Source organism: Sylvia atricapilla, chromosome 3, assembly GCF_009819655.1.
Source record: "Sylvia atricapilla isolate bSylAtr1 chromosome 3, bSylAtr1.pri, whole genome shotgun sequence".
Taxonomy (NCBI): Eukaryota; Metazoa; Chordata; class Aves; order Passeriformes; family Sylviidae; genus Sylvia; species Sylvia atricapilla.
Window position 1 is genome coordinate 2,090,600 of NC_089142.1, and position 13,880 is coordinate 2,104,479.

The window sequence follows — 13,880 nt, forward strand, 5'->3', positions numbered from 1 at the left end:
TGTCACTCGCTGCCAGAGCAAGGCTGAGTCATGACAAGTGGGGATGTGACAGCCCAGAATTCTATTTCTAAAATTCTTTTCCCAGTTCCTAAATTGATCCTGGCATCTCAATGAGAAATGCAGCAAAGCTCTGGAGGTTTTCGAACTTGCCCCGCTTTGCAAGCACCTAAACTGTGTATTTACAATATTAATTACTTCTCTTTTCCCTGTTTAGTTAAAAGGTTTGCCAGAATTCCTTCAGCTCACTTGAGACACCAGAAAACCCTGAAATCCAAAGGAATTGATTTTGTACCAGAAGGCAAAATGGCTGATGGTGGATTTGAAAGCGGAAGCAGAACCTGAGCATAAAATTAAGCCCCAGACTTGGAAAAACTGCAACTACAACTAACCTCTTCCTTGAGCTGATATTTAAGATTCCTCTGATGGAGCTGCAGAAGCCAAGACAATTCAGCAGCAGCCTCTCAGGGGTGCAACCTGTTCCAAAAAAACCCTGCTCCAAACCCTCACCGCTGCAGCTTGTGTTTTTGGGATCTGTTGTCTCACCAAGTGCAGGCAAACCCACGGTGCAGTTAATGGGCCCCCCACTTTCCCCTCTTCCATTAAATCACCCCATATAAATTTCCTATGCTTCCTGCTTGGATTAGCAATGGCCATTTGTGAGGATGCAAATGAAGCATTCTTCGCCCCAGCGCTGGATTCTCACACTGAGCTCACCACCTTGTCTGGGACTCCAAGCCACTGCCAACCCAGCCCTCCCCTGCCAAGGGACACGATTTGCATGATGTGTGACTGCCCCACGAACGTTTTTAAACACATATTAGGGACTATAAACCAGGCATCTCATTGCCATGTTTTAGAGAAACTACGAGGAATGTTTTTAATCCAGTTGTGGCTGACTTGGCTTCTGAGAATCTCAATTTCCTGCCATTTTTAGAGGCTCAAATCAACGTGGGGTTTTGGCAGCTGAACAATGCACATGTTCCTGGAGGAGGAGGATATTGATACAAACAAAAACACCCCACACACACACAGCCTGTTTGGTTTTAAGTAACTTATTAAAGCTCCAGTCCCACTGTCTGTAAGAAATCTCTCCGCTAATGACAATGGAAGGTAAATATCACACCTGAGGATCTCTTCACTTTTCCTTTTGCTACCACTTGGGTTTGAGGAGTTGAAATTACCAGAGATCAGTTAATGAATACTGACCCCTGATACACAGCTCAGCATCACATGAAAATTTTAACAAATTTTCTGTATGTTTAACTGACTTTTTCTCCTGTTGCCCTTAAGACCTTTTTTCCCCCCTCAGAAAACAGATGATTAACTGCAGACATCCAGCAACAGGTTTTGCCTTTTCCTGCACCATTATTTTGTTTCATGCATGTGTTTTTTCATTTCCTCCCCTTGCATCAAGCAATAAATTAAATAGTCACAAGCTTAACTCTATCACTTCCTACATGACTTTTCAGTTTCACAGTAATTCAACAGATTAATGCCAGTTCTGACACAAACTGGTCCCTACCCTTGGCCACTTCTCCACGGATTTTTAATGCCTGGAATGCCCCACTGTCAAGAAACTCCTAGAGCTACATCTCTCCAGAATGTTCCCTTTCACCTTCTTACACTGTGACCCTTTATAAGAAAATAACTGAAAATGAATTTCATTCCAAAATGACAAACTGTGCTCTGCTCGAATTGTTCCGCAGATTTAAATTTCTCCTGTCCCATAGCACCACATGAGGAAAAAAAAAAATAAAGTTCATGGACTCATTAACCACTAACACACTGTTGGGAGCAGGAAGAAAATGCACAAGGTTTTCAAAGCAACTTCCTGGCGTGGTAAAAATCGGCCTTATTTTATGGATGATGGCAATTACACTGCAGAAAGAATAGATATAATTTTTTAACTAAAAGCCTTCTATCAAGGCCTACATCTCCTAGTTGTTAGACTCATATTCAATTTATGCAATCTGACCTTCTCAATTCAAAAATCTTACCTGGCATCTCCTTTTGAAAGGTTGGTGTTTACGGGGTGAAGAATAACCTTGTTTGCATCCACATCCACCACGCATTTTGTATGCAGATCAAGCTCTATAAAGAAATGAGAGAGTGTCAAGTGCTGCTCCTAAAGCACTGGGATTATATACACCATTACTTCCTCCAGACACCAAATTTATTCATGCAGTCTGACAGCCACCCATCAGCCAGAGAATAGAAACAGGACTTTTGCCAAATTCCACTTCTAGGGATATTCTGACGGGATGGATCCTGTCCAGCTTTAAAGCAAGCACTCTTTTCAAAGCAAGAAAAAGCATTTGGGTTTCACTGAAGGACAATCAGCATACACAAGTGTGAAGTATGAAATTTCTTCTGGGGGGGAAAAGAACCATTTAGGCTTGGTACCACTTTGACAGCTCTTCTTATCGCTCCCTCAATGCCTCAGAGGCTGGCGGGGAAAGCTGGCCCTGCCATCTGCAGCACATTTTCCCCGGCCACTGCTGTGATACAGTGCCAGCTGTCAGTCCTGGGGCACCTGCTTGTAGAAATTCAAGTCCCATCAAAAATAATTTAGGTGCAAGCACGTAGAAAAGGGCTTGTCCTTCCCCCACAGGCTCCGGGCAAGTCCAGCTCTCCCAAGTGACGCTGAGCAGTGGGATGTGGACTATGAGTAATGAGGATATTTGGAGTGTGTGAGAATTCTCGGCTGTAAAGGCAAGGGAAAGCAAAATAAAAGCTTCAGATAACGCTGACAGCAGTCCAAGGTATCCACCCAGTGACAAATGGAGCTAAGTATGGGATAAAGCACACAGTCTGCACCCAAAGTCACTGCTATAGGATGTGGGGCCTGCACACAAACATGTCCCTGCACCATGACATTAACCCCAGAAAGTCCTGATTCCAATGGTCATGTTCACACCCAAAGTCACTGCTGCAGACTCCCAGGACATGGAGCCTGCACACAAACATGTCGTTGCATGGTGACACTGGCCCTGGAAAGGGCTCCCAGAGCTGATTCCAATGGCTGTGACACACTGCTCACACCCAAAGTCACTGTGGCAGCCACTCAGGACATGGAGCCTGCACAGTGACACTAACCCTGGAAAGGGCTCCCAGAGCTGATTCCAATGGCTGTGACACACTGCTCACACCCAAAGTCACTGCTCCAGACTCCCAGGACGTGGAGCCTGCACACAAACACATCATTGCATGGTGACACTGGCCCTGGAAAGGGCTCCCAGAGCTGATTCCAATGGCCATGACACACTGCTCACACCCAAAGTCACTGCTCCAGACACCCAGGACATGGAGCCAGCACAGTGACACTAACCCTGGAAAAGGCTCCCAGAGCTGATTCCAATGGCCATGACACACTGCTCACACCCAAAGTCACTGCTCCAGACTCCCAGGACGTGGAGCCTGCACAAAAACACATCATTGCATGGTGACACTGGCCCTGGAAAGGGCTCCCAGAGCTGATTCCAATGGCCATGACACACTGCTCACACCCTCCCACGCCGGGATGACGAGGGGCTACAGCGAATAACCTCCACACAGGGTTCAGCACCTCAGCTGAATCACCCAAATACGCTCGTGTCTAATCATGTTAATTATAATCCTCATCCTCCTTCATCTCTGCTCTTTCCTCCTCAGTCACCTGTACTTGCTCTTTCACCTCACAGCACCTTATAAACTCAGTCTGGAAATCTCTCAGGCAGAGAGACCGCAGATCTTACTGCATCTTGCAGATTTCTCTCTCCTGGTAAGTGACACAATAGAGGGAGTTTCTTCCATGAATGTTTTTGGAGAGAAATGTTAAAGCCTTTTGCCACCTGCCATGCAGCAAAGAAAGCCAAAGCTCAAGATCACCGGCCAAAGCAGGCAGTCACATGAAACTGAAATTCTCCTGAGCAAAAACTGCTCCTCTGTTATTACACTGTGCTTCTGCAGGAGGAAGAGCCAGACGAGTTCCAGAAGCCAGTGTTTATTTTAATTTCTCCCCACACCCTGAAAGCCAATTTACCTATCATTAATATGCAACACATGCTTGCTCAGATGAAACCCTGTTCTTCGTACGTCCCATATCCGACAAGGCGCTTTATCTTGGTCTGGCGGGTTAGTGATTAACACTCTGTGTTGCAGTGACCTGCTTTTCCCAGCTCCTGAGGAAGGGTTTTACCTGCCTCATGCAAAGCATAACGTCTGCAAGCAGCATGGTTCCTGCCATGTTTTTTTAATGCAGCTCTTGAGAGAGAACGCCCATGGCAAGCTCTGCATCCATGACTGCCCAGTGAACTCCATCCTACCAGTGTTCATTTAACCTCTCTTTGTGAAAAGCCCTTAAGAAAGCACACAGGCAGGATAAACGACTTCCTTAAAGTCAAATGTCCTTGAAAGAAGAAAAGGTTCAAGGCCAACTTGTCTCCTGTGCAACACACCTTGTTTGATAATCACCCTCACACAGGTAATGTTAAAAGCCTTGGTGTGCTGCATGGCTTTGGAAGATGGGGTGAGCCAAACCATTTCCAAACAGAGAGGTTCCAGTCCTTCCCTCCTGTGCCTGTTGCTCACCTTCTGCCACTACTTTGCTCAGCAGATCCTCTGTGAGTCACCTCAAGTTACTTCAACAGCAGAAAACCACCCAACATGGAAAATGGATGTATCCAGAGCCTATGGAAGGCTCCATCAGCCCACTGAAAGTTTGGCCATGCAAAGAGGTGGGGAGACCTATGCAGAGGGAAGAGAGGAGCTGGGAGAGACCTTGTCCCAGCAGAGATGAAGTGCTCCACCAGTTCATGGTGTCACATCAAACAAACCCTGAAGAAACAGTTATACTGAGCCTCTAAGCTGGGGCTGGATCCAGACAGCCTTAAGGCTGCTTATCCCAGTTACCTTGGCCAAAGGCTCACATGGAAACTCTCCTTTCAGCTGAAGAAACAGTTTAAATCCTGTTTGAACAGCACATTTCTTCACACTTTCTTCAAATTCTGGCTCCATTACATGCTTTGGCAGATTTCTGAATTCTTTAATGCTTCCGGTACACTGAGAGATGAATCTTACATGAGCCACCACTGAAACTTATATCATCATCATTTCCACCTTATTAAGTTTTTAATATCATTAAAGCAGGTTGGCCTTATAGTCAAATTATCTGCCTGCTCTGTTGGATATGATCACACAAGGACTCCACCCTTACTTTTACTAGTTTCAGTGTCTCCCAGGTGAGCTGGGTACTTGCTGCTCCTGAACAACAGGCAAAATTGGGATGCACCAAGATAAGATCATAAGGATGCACAACCAAACACCTCAATTAATTCGTCCTGTACTACAGACTCACTTGTCAAAGTTTGGTATGATTTTCTTCAGCTATTTCAGGTGTGGTTTTTTTCAGGCAAGCATGAAATTCAGAAATTAAAGATGAAATCAGAAGACGACAGAGGCGGCTCACTGTCAAACTTTGGAGATTTATCCCAAATTTTGCACCTTAAACAAGAAGAAACTCTCACCTATTATCATTGCTAAGCTGCTTCTACCTTCAGTCATTACCGACCTAACACAATCAACTACTCATTTGCTTCATCAAATCAAGGAACTAATCAGCTAACTCCTCTTTGAAGAATTGAAACTCAAACTCTCAACATCAAGCACCATTTATTGCAGAGAATGAAAATCTCTTCCACAGCTTCAGGATAAGAAAGCTGTGACATCCATAATAAAAGGGTAACACGTATCTGAGTCACATCTCCACATTTACATTTCACAGCTGTAGAAGTGTTAAGCAAAGCTGGGCTTGAAGAGTGTAAGAATAATTGTTAAGTGTTGTGTCCAAGACAGTTCCTTGGATGAGCTTTTATTTTACTTGTGAAACTGGAAGGTGGGGGTTGAAGGAAGCCACTCTCCTTTCCCTTGATTTTTCAACTCCTTACAAGACTTTTCTAAAACTGGGATTCAGTGTAAATAAGAGCTGACACCACATTTGTGTAAACCCCAAATTACTACAACGCCTTTGATAAAAGCATTGGGGGTGTTGTAAAAATAATTCACTCCCCAAACACACTTTGGGCTCTTTCACTGAGCAGTTCAGTGAGTTTCAAACAGGATGAAAAAGTCAGGAAGCAAGAGAGAGGTGGAAAAGCAAATCCAGGAGCAGCCTAGCACTGCAAGGAACAGCAGCTTCAGCAGGCACTGAATTCCCACCACAGGTAAGAATTTCCAATCCCTCTGTACCAGCAGTCACGTGTCTGGTAATCATAAACTCACCACAGCAGATTTTCCACAACAGAGTTGGGAAACACTGGCAAAGGTGCCACTTGAAATTGTACTGATCAGGTTTGGGGCAGAGACAAGGAGTGTGTGTGAATCCTGGAGGAAGGGGAAGGAGGTGTTTTGGAAAATGTTGGATGTTTTCACCTCTGGGAAATTTCTGTCTTTGCTTATGGATCAGGCAGGGAACTGTTTTCATGGCTGCAGCTACTGACAACAGAGGTTGGATAATCTTGTACCCAACTCCAGAGGCTGCCTCAGGGGTGGCACAACAAAAACACCTGAACTGCCACGTGGTGACACTGCAGCTTCCACAGCCATGACCCTAAAAACCATCCCACTTCAGGTCACTGCATTTCAGACCCAAACAAAATGATCCGAAGAGATGGCTTCTGCAGGGCACCTTGAAATGATCTTAAAATAAACAATGATACAACAAATAAGGGGGTATTAAAGGTTTTAAACTCATGGTTGGGGGGGGGCACGGTGTAATAAGGGATTTTAGCACCACAGCCAGGGTAGATAAAAGATCTGTTATAAATTAGGTGACCCTCTATATTTTCCACTTTACATTCCTTATTTTTTTCGTATTATATAAGATGGCAGCAGCCTTTCAGTGCCTAAAAGTGCTACAAGAGAGCTGGAGAGGGACTTGGGGCAAGGGATGGAGGGACGGGACACAGGGAATGGCTTCCCACTGCCAGAAGGCAGGGTTGGATGGGATATTGGGAAGGAATTGTTCCCTGTGAGGGTGATGAGGCCCTGGCACAGGCTGCCCAGAGAAACTGTGGCTGCTCCTGGATCCCTGGAAGTGTCCAAGGCCAGGTTGGACAGGGCTTGGAGCAACCTGGGATAGTGGAAGGTGTCCCTACCCACTGCAAAAGGTGAAATGAGGTGAGCTTTAAGGTCCCTTACAACCCAAACCATTCTATGATTCTATGAATTAAGGGAAAGCACTTCCCAATTAATCAAGAACTTTGATTTCCATATAAGTTTTCCCATTAGAACTCGATTTAAGAAATTAGTTTATGAAGGTTGACAATTTTTCAGCCATTTCAAAAACCATTTGACCGTGAACCCCACTGAAACAGAGCCACAAACCTGGTGCTTTATAAGACAGGTCAAATAAAAGTTGTGTCAGGTTCCTTCTGGTCCTTCTACCAGATTTAGGGCAGCCGTACCTTCAGTGACACCTCAGGACCCTTTGGAGATGAGCCTCAAGCTCTACAGAGTCACTGGGAACCAGAACAACTGGCCTTGCAGAGCTCCACAAAAGCTGGAAAAACCAACTGAAGTATAACAAATAAAATGTGAAAGGTTTAAAAGTGCCTCTCCTAAGCTCATAAGCCAAAATTGGCCCCAAATACAAAAGCTCAAATAATCTCCTGCGAAGACAGACGATAGAAATTTTTTTTATTTTTAAATTGCCAGTAGATTTTCAGGAGATTAACATTCCCTTGGAGGTTAGACCTGGAATGTTGTGGCCTGAGCAGTCAAGTTGCATTGCATAAGAAATTACAATTAGTTTCTCATACCTTTCTTGGTCTCGAAAAGCAAATGGCGAAAACACTGAGAAATTTTTAAACAGTAACTTAAAATATTTGTTTATTATAGAAATCAACTAAAAAAAAGAGAGGCTGTTGTTTGGGGTTTTCTGTTGTTTTTTCGTTTGAAAAAGAAATGCAAAAGCCAGTTCAAAGACAACAAGTCCTCAAGTTTCCCTGCCAATATTTGTTTCCCAAGAGTGACTTTTCTCTTTGCCCTTTGCTACATAGGAGCCAACACAAATAAAGGCAAAACTAACTGAGGAGATGAGTGAATGTGAAAATAACTTCCATCCACATGATAATGCTGAGGGCTTATGTGGCAAAAAGAGTGTAAAAGCACTTTTAGGGAATTGATTGCAAGATAAATTCTGACAAAAATACAGTAATTTATTTGTCCTTTACGTTTACCAACACGAAGGCACCTTTCAAGCTTCTCTTGTTATATCAACTGCTCAAATGTAAGTCATGAAATTTTCAGTTTGCAGCAATTAAAGATCATTAAATATGTATGAGTGCATCTGGAAGGCCACATGATGCTATCAAAGCTCGTCCACGAGGGGAAAGTCAACTCAAACTCACCAGCACGTGGAACAGACAAGGTGCCCTCTCACGTTAATCCCATGTTGTCACAATGGTAAAAAAACATGAATTATCCTTCATTTTCTGCAGGGAAAGAGCTTCCCAAACAGCTTTAGTGAGAGAACTTCATGTAGCTGGACATGGACCTTGCTCACAGCCAGCTCTGCTGCTGCAAACACCCCTGGGCTCGTGGGGACTGAGAAAATAAATGTAATTAGCACTAAAATTCCTTTGTGGCATCCACATCGGATGTCTGGGAGTCTCTGGCTGTGGGGAATGAGGCTGTAGCACCTCAGAAGCTCTTAAAATTGCCTCACAAGATGAAACATTAACTCTGCATCCTTTACCCATTTGGCACCTTATCTCAAGGTTAATCCTGCTCGTAGCCCAAACTCTATTTTACAGCTTATCAACCATCGCCAGGAAATATTCCAAACTCCAGGCACTCGTGCACGGCAAGGATAATGGTGAAGGAAAGCCTTGTGGTTTGCACATTGCCATCAGGATACAAGTGCCATTTCACACCCTCTAATACTGTAATTAATCACTTGCACAAATGCCAATTTATAGATAAACTGTCTCTGTTGCAATTTCCATGTGAAAACAAACAAACAAGAGCACAGGAAAATCCCCACCTCCTCACTACAAACCCAGAAAGCATTTCAAGTGGCTGGGAATCTCCTCCAAGGAGAGTGGGAGGATATAAAATTACCACCTGACAGAGTGATCAGAAGCTTGTACAGATACAGAAGCAAATTCCTTCCTCACAAGCACTGGAAACAGAAACCTTTAGTTTCAAACCATGAGAAGATCCCTGCTTGAACACTGATAGTCTGGATAAATATACATATCAATATAACACATACCTGAATGTGTAAATCCACATATTTAAACTGGAGCTGCAGCTCTTACACTACTGATCTAGAACAGTTTAATCCAGATATTTAAACTGGAGCTGCAGCTCTTACACTACAGATCTGGAACAGTTTAATCCAGATATTTAAACTGGAGCTGCAGCTCTTACACTACAGATCTGGAACAGTTTAATCCAGATATTTAAACTGGAGCTGCAGCTCTTACACTACAGATCTGGAACAGTTTAATCCAGATATTTAAACTGGAGCTGCAGCTCTTACACTACAGATCTGGAACAGTTTAATCCAGATATTTAAACTGGAGCTGCAGCTCTTACACTACAGATCTAGAACAGTTTAATCCAGATATTTAAATTGGAGCTGCAGCTCTTACACTACAGATCTGGAACAGTTTAATCCAGATATTTAAACTGGAGCTGCAGCTCTTACACTACAGATCTGGAACAGTTTAATCCAGATATTTAAATTGGAGCTGCAGCTCTTACACTACTGATCTGGAACAGTTTAATCCAGATATTTAAACTGGAGCTGCAGCACTTACACTGCAATCCTAGAATAGTTTAATCTGGCAGCATTGCCACAATACAGGCAGTTGCTTTCCTGCCTTTCTCGTTCAAAAAGTATTGACCCAAGTGAGATGTAGCAATTTGGACTGGCTTAAGTGTCACCGGCCATATCCGTGAGCATAAGCCACACTGTTTTAAAGCAGAACAACTTTTATCAGCATTATTTAACATGACACTGAACTGATTCAAAAGCACAAGGAAACACAATGATTTAATATACTTATGTACTGCCTGTACCCAAACATCACCTGAAAACAAAGCATTCACTCAGAAAAATCTTAATTAAAAAGCCTTCAGTTGTCATTTTCTTTGCTGCATGGCTTGAGATTTGTATTTACCTGAAATATGATGGATATCTGCTAAGAGAAGTCAAACACGACACTCATAAAAGGAAATCCACTGCAACTCTTAAATAAAACAGCAAAAGAACTTCCTGATTATTATCAAACCTCCATTTGAATAACGCAGTGCACTGGGAAATACTTCAGTGAATTACAGAGCCAAGGAAATAAAAGACCAAGAGCCTTATCTAACAAAGCAGTACTGAATTATTTAATTCATAAAAGCCTGTTAATCGAGATCCCAGTTTGCAAAGTAGAAGGGATGTAAAAAAGGACGCCCCAGTTGCCACCCAGGAGAGTCTCCAACTTCAGACGTGGCACTTCAGCATTTTTATAAAAGCAAAGCTTCCACACAAGCTTGGTAGGATTGAGGTCTAATCTGAAGCAAGATCCAAAATAAAGCAGCCTGGATGCCAAAAAAAAACCCCAAAACAACCAAACCCAAGTACAATTAGAGATGCTTCCCCTCACTAAAAATTAGTGCTGTAAACTGAGTTTATGGATTACCACTCTGCATGAGAACGAAGCAGGACTCTCAATCCAAACACCTTTAAATGTGAGTGCTATAAATAACCAATTATTTGATACACAAATCCCTTCCACATGCAGCCAAGGAACCCATTATACTTTTATGAGCTGTAAAAAGTCCTAACAGTTAAGCACACCACTTTTATTAATCTAATAAACCCTCGCCTTAAGAAATTCATAACTCAAACACCAAAGACAACCACCACCACCACAAGTAAACACTGGGAATATTTCAAAGCTTAACTTTGCAGAGTCTCAGCCATCTGACAGGTTTGCAATGTTAAGCCCTTTGGTGCAGAGAGAAGGAAAGAACATTACTCGTGATCCTGAAGAAAACAAATACTTGCTTCAGGTCCAAAGCCCATGAACTCCATACAAATACTGCTCAGAACAAAATGTGTATGAAAGAGCTTCCAGGAAAGCTGCCTCTTGCCTCAAAGCTTAGTAACAAATAGCAAGGCCACAGAAGTCTTACAAATGGATGACTCTTCAGAAAATCAGTTGCACAAACGCTTATATTTAACATTAAATAGGTAAGAAAAATTGTAGCCTTGGTATCACTGTTTGTTTCTGTAAATTCAAGGGGTATCAGAAATACCATAGGGAGGTATCAGGTGTTTAGACCTGACCAAAACAGCTGGACTGTGACAAATAATCTGCTGGGAAAAAAAAAAAAAAAAACCACTTCCAGGATATTTTGTTTGAGGGAGAAAAAGATACAGATCTTCTAGGCTAGACTTAAATGGATTTAAGCATCACTCACAAAAATAGCAGGATGTTTAATAGCAGCAAACTGCCAGGAGTGAGGGGTTCAGACCCCCCCTTCTCTCTGATGAGCATCAAGGACTGATACTCAAATGTCCCTCACTCCTGGATGAGCCTCCTGACAGGAGTCATCCTCTCCATAACATTTTTGAAGTTTATTTACAGAACAAAAGACAAACAGAAGTTGGACTTGTGAGTCCCTTCCAACTCAGGATATTCTGTGAAAGGGAAGTAACAAGACACAATCTAGATTTAATCCAGATTACTTGACTTCTCCCAGTGCTTGCCCACAGCTCCTGGCTTTAAAGGGACATGTGGACAAACCCAGGGCTGAAAAGATTTAGGATAGATGTGGGAGGGAGAGGCACATTAGTCACCCCTGAAGATTCCAAACTTCACTGACCAAAGCCCTGTGCAACCTCATCTCATCTGACGTGCTCCAGAGGTCCCTTCCAACCTGAATTATTGTCTAACCCCGGGGGTGAGGAACACCAAGCAGTCAGGAGACGTCTGGGGCACAGCCAAGGAAATGACCTATGTCAGGAAAGGGACATGAGCAAGAGGAAAGCTCAGATCTGTCACCGACACCAGGCACCACCTCTCAGCTCCTCTCCCAGCTCCCACCAGCTCCTGCACACTGCCACTCCATCTCCTCCAAACAATTCTCTGTAAGGATGAATCCTCCTCAGTTTCTGAGAGTTGGCACCTGAAGTTTAACAAAATGCAGCTTTTGCTCAAAATATCCTCAATTTCCCTAAACCATCAGACTGCAAAGACATCAACTTCAGCTCTTGTTCTAGAAGTGGGACTCAGGAGCTCTTGTGAACTCAGTGAACATTCCCCTGCTGATGTTTTACAGGTGCAGAATCGCTGTATTCAATACTTTAACCCTTTTTTTAGTAGAAAGGAATTAAAAAGATGTTGCATGTAAGATCATGTAGACAATAAAGGGCTTCCTCTCACCCTCCTTTTTTTGCTTCAACTACTAAACTGACTTCACTGGATTCCCTTTCCCCAAAAGGAATTATTGGCATACTCCTGTGAGAACGTGGGATAAAAAAAAAAAAAAAAAAAAAAAGGCACCCTACACTTTCTTGGATTTCTGCCTTCTTCACCTTCCCTTTCCTTGGCTGAAGCTGCCTTTTCATACTCACTTCCTCATCATCTAGAACAAGTTTTTCTAATTAAGACAAGCAATAAACATTTAAACAGCTGCCCAGACCACGGTCCGATTAACATAACCCTTAGGCAAGTTTCGCTGAGGGGGAAAAAAAAAAACCAACAACAACCCAAAAGCAACAACAACAAAAAAATATTCTCTTGTCAATTCTCGTTTCCTCTTCTGTAATTTCTTGCTTGTTTTTTGTCCTTGTGTCGCTGTCATTTGGTTAACAGCGTCCCACTCAAGGGCTGGAGAGCAGCGGGGTGAAGTCGCACAGGGCGAAATGCAGAAAAAGAAGCGTTTTCCCCCCAAAAACCGCAAAGCAGGAAGAAGGAAGCGCTCTCCCAGCAGGAACCGGCTGTAAAGCAGGTGCAAGAGGTGTGGAGAGGGGCTGTTCCCCGGGGGAAGCAAAATAAAGCCATAAAGCCAGGCAGCTTTAGGAAAAGCGATATCGGGAGAGGGGGATGAGCACAGCCGCGGGGTTGCGGCCACACACCCGCCTGTGCCTGTCCGGGGCGTGTTTATTCCTGATAAATCACGAAGCACACATGGACACGCACCGAGACTCACTCGCACTGAGGCACACACCTGTCCCCGGCGGGGACACTTGTCCCCAAGGACCGGCACCCGCGGCCCGCACCGCTCCCGGGAAAGGACAGGGGAGGAGGATGCTGAGGAATAAAGCGGAGTCTCACCTCGCCGGTTCATGGGGCGGACACGAACCGCCACCTTCACTTTGGAGTCCCCCATCCTGCCTCTCCAGCCTTCCCGGCTCCCTCGTCCCTGCCCGGCTTCCGTCTGCCGAGGGAGAGCCGGACCGGGGAGGAGCGCCGAGGAGGGAGGCGCCGCGCCGGCCCAATGCCGGCTGGACTACAACTCCCAGCGTGCATCGCGGGGCGCCACGCCCCTCAGCTCCCGGCGGGCCGCCGCGGTGCGCGCTGGGAGATGTAGTCCTTCCCGCTGGCCTCAGCCTGCTAACGAGGCCGGCCGGCTGAATCGCGGAATTAATTAGTGTGGGAAAGACCTGCGGGATCGAGTCCAACTCGTGATTCATCACTACCTCATCGCCAAACCAGAGCGCTGAGTGCCACGTCCAGGTGATCCTGGACACCTCCAGGGATGGGGACTCCAAACCTCCCTGGACAGCCCCTTCCAATGTCTAAGCGCAGAATCACAGAACTGGTCGATTTAAAGGTGACCACAGTGGGTCATCTGGTCCAAACCCTCTGCTCAGGCGGGGTCATCCCAGAACACAC

The 13,880-nt window shown here is 44.5% G+C and overlaps 1 protein-coding gene across 3 annotated transcripts in view; it reads right to left on the reverse strand.

Annotated features, from left to right (window-relative positions):
• KIF13B (kinesin family member 13B) overlaps nucleotides 1-13,440 on the reverse strand; it is a 120,074-nt gene extending 106,634 nt beyond the window's left edge. For all 3 annotated transcript variants that reach the window (XM_066314596.1, XM_066314597.1, XM_066314595.1), the window contains exons 1-2: nucleotides 13,320-13,440; nucleotides 1,998-2,091 (exon numbers count right to left, since the gene is read on the reverse strand). In XM_066314596.1, the coding sequence (XP_066170693.1) occupies nucleotides 1,998-2,091; nucleotides 13,320-13,374 (149 nt within the window). In that variant the 5' untranslated portion in view covers nucleotides 13,375-13,440. The remainder of the gene's footprint in view (nucleotides 1-1,997; nucleotides 2,092-13,319) is intronic.
• Nucleotides 13,441-13,880: the final 440 nt, after the last annotated feature.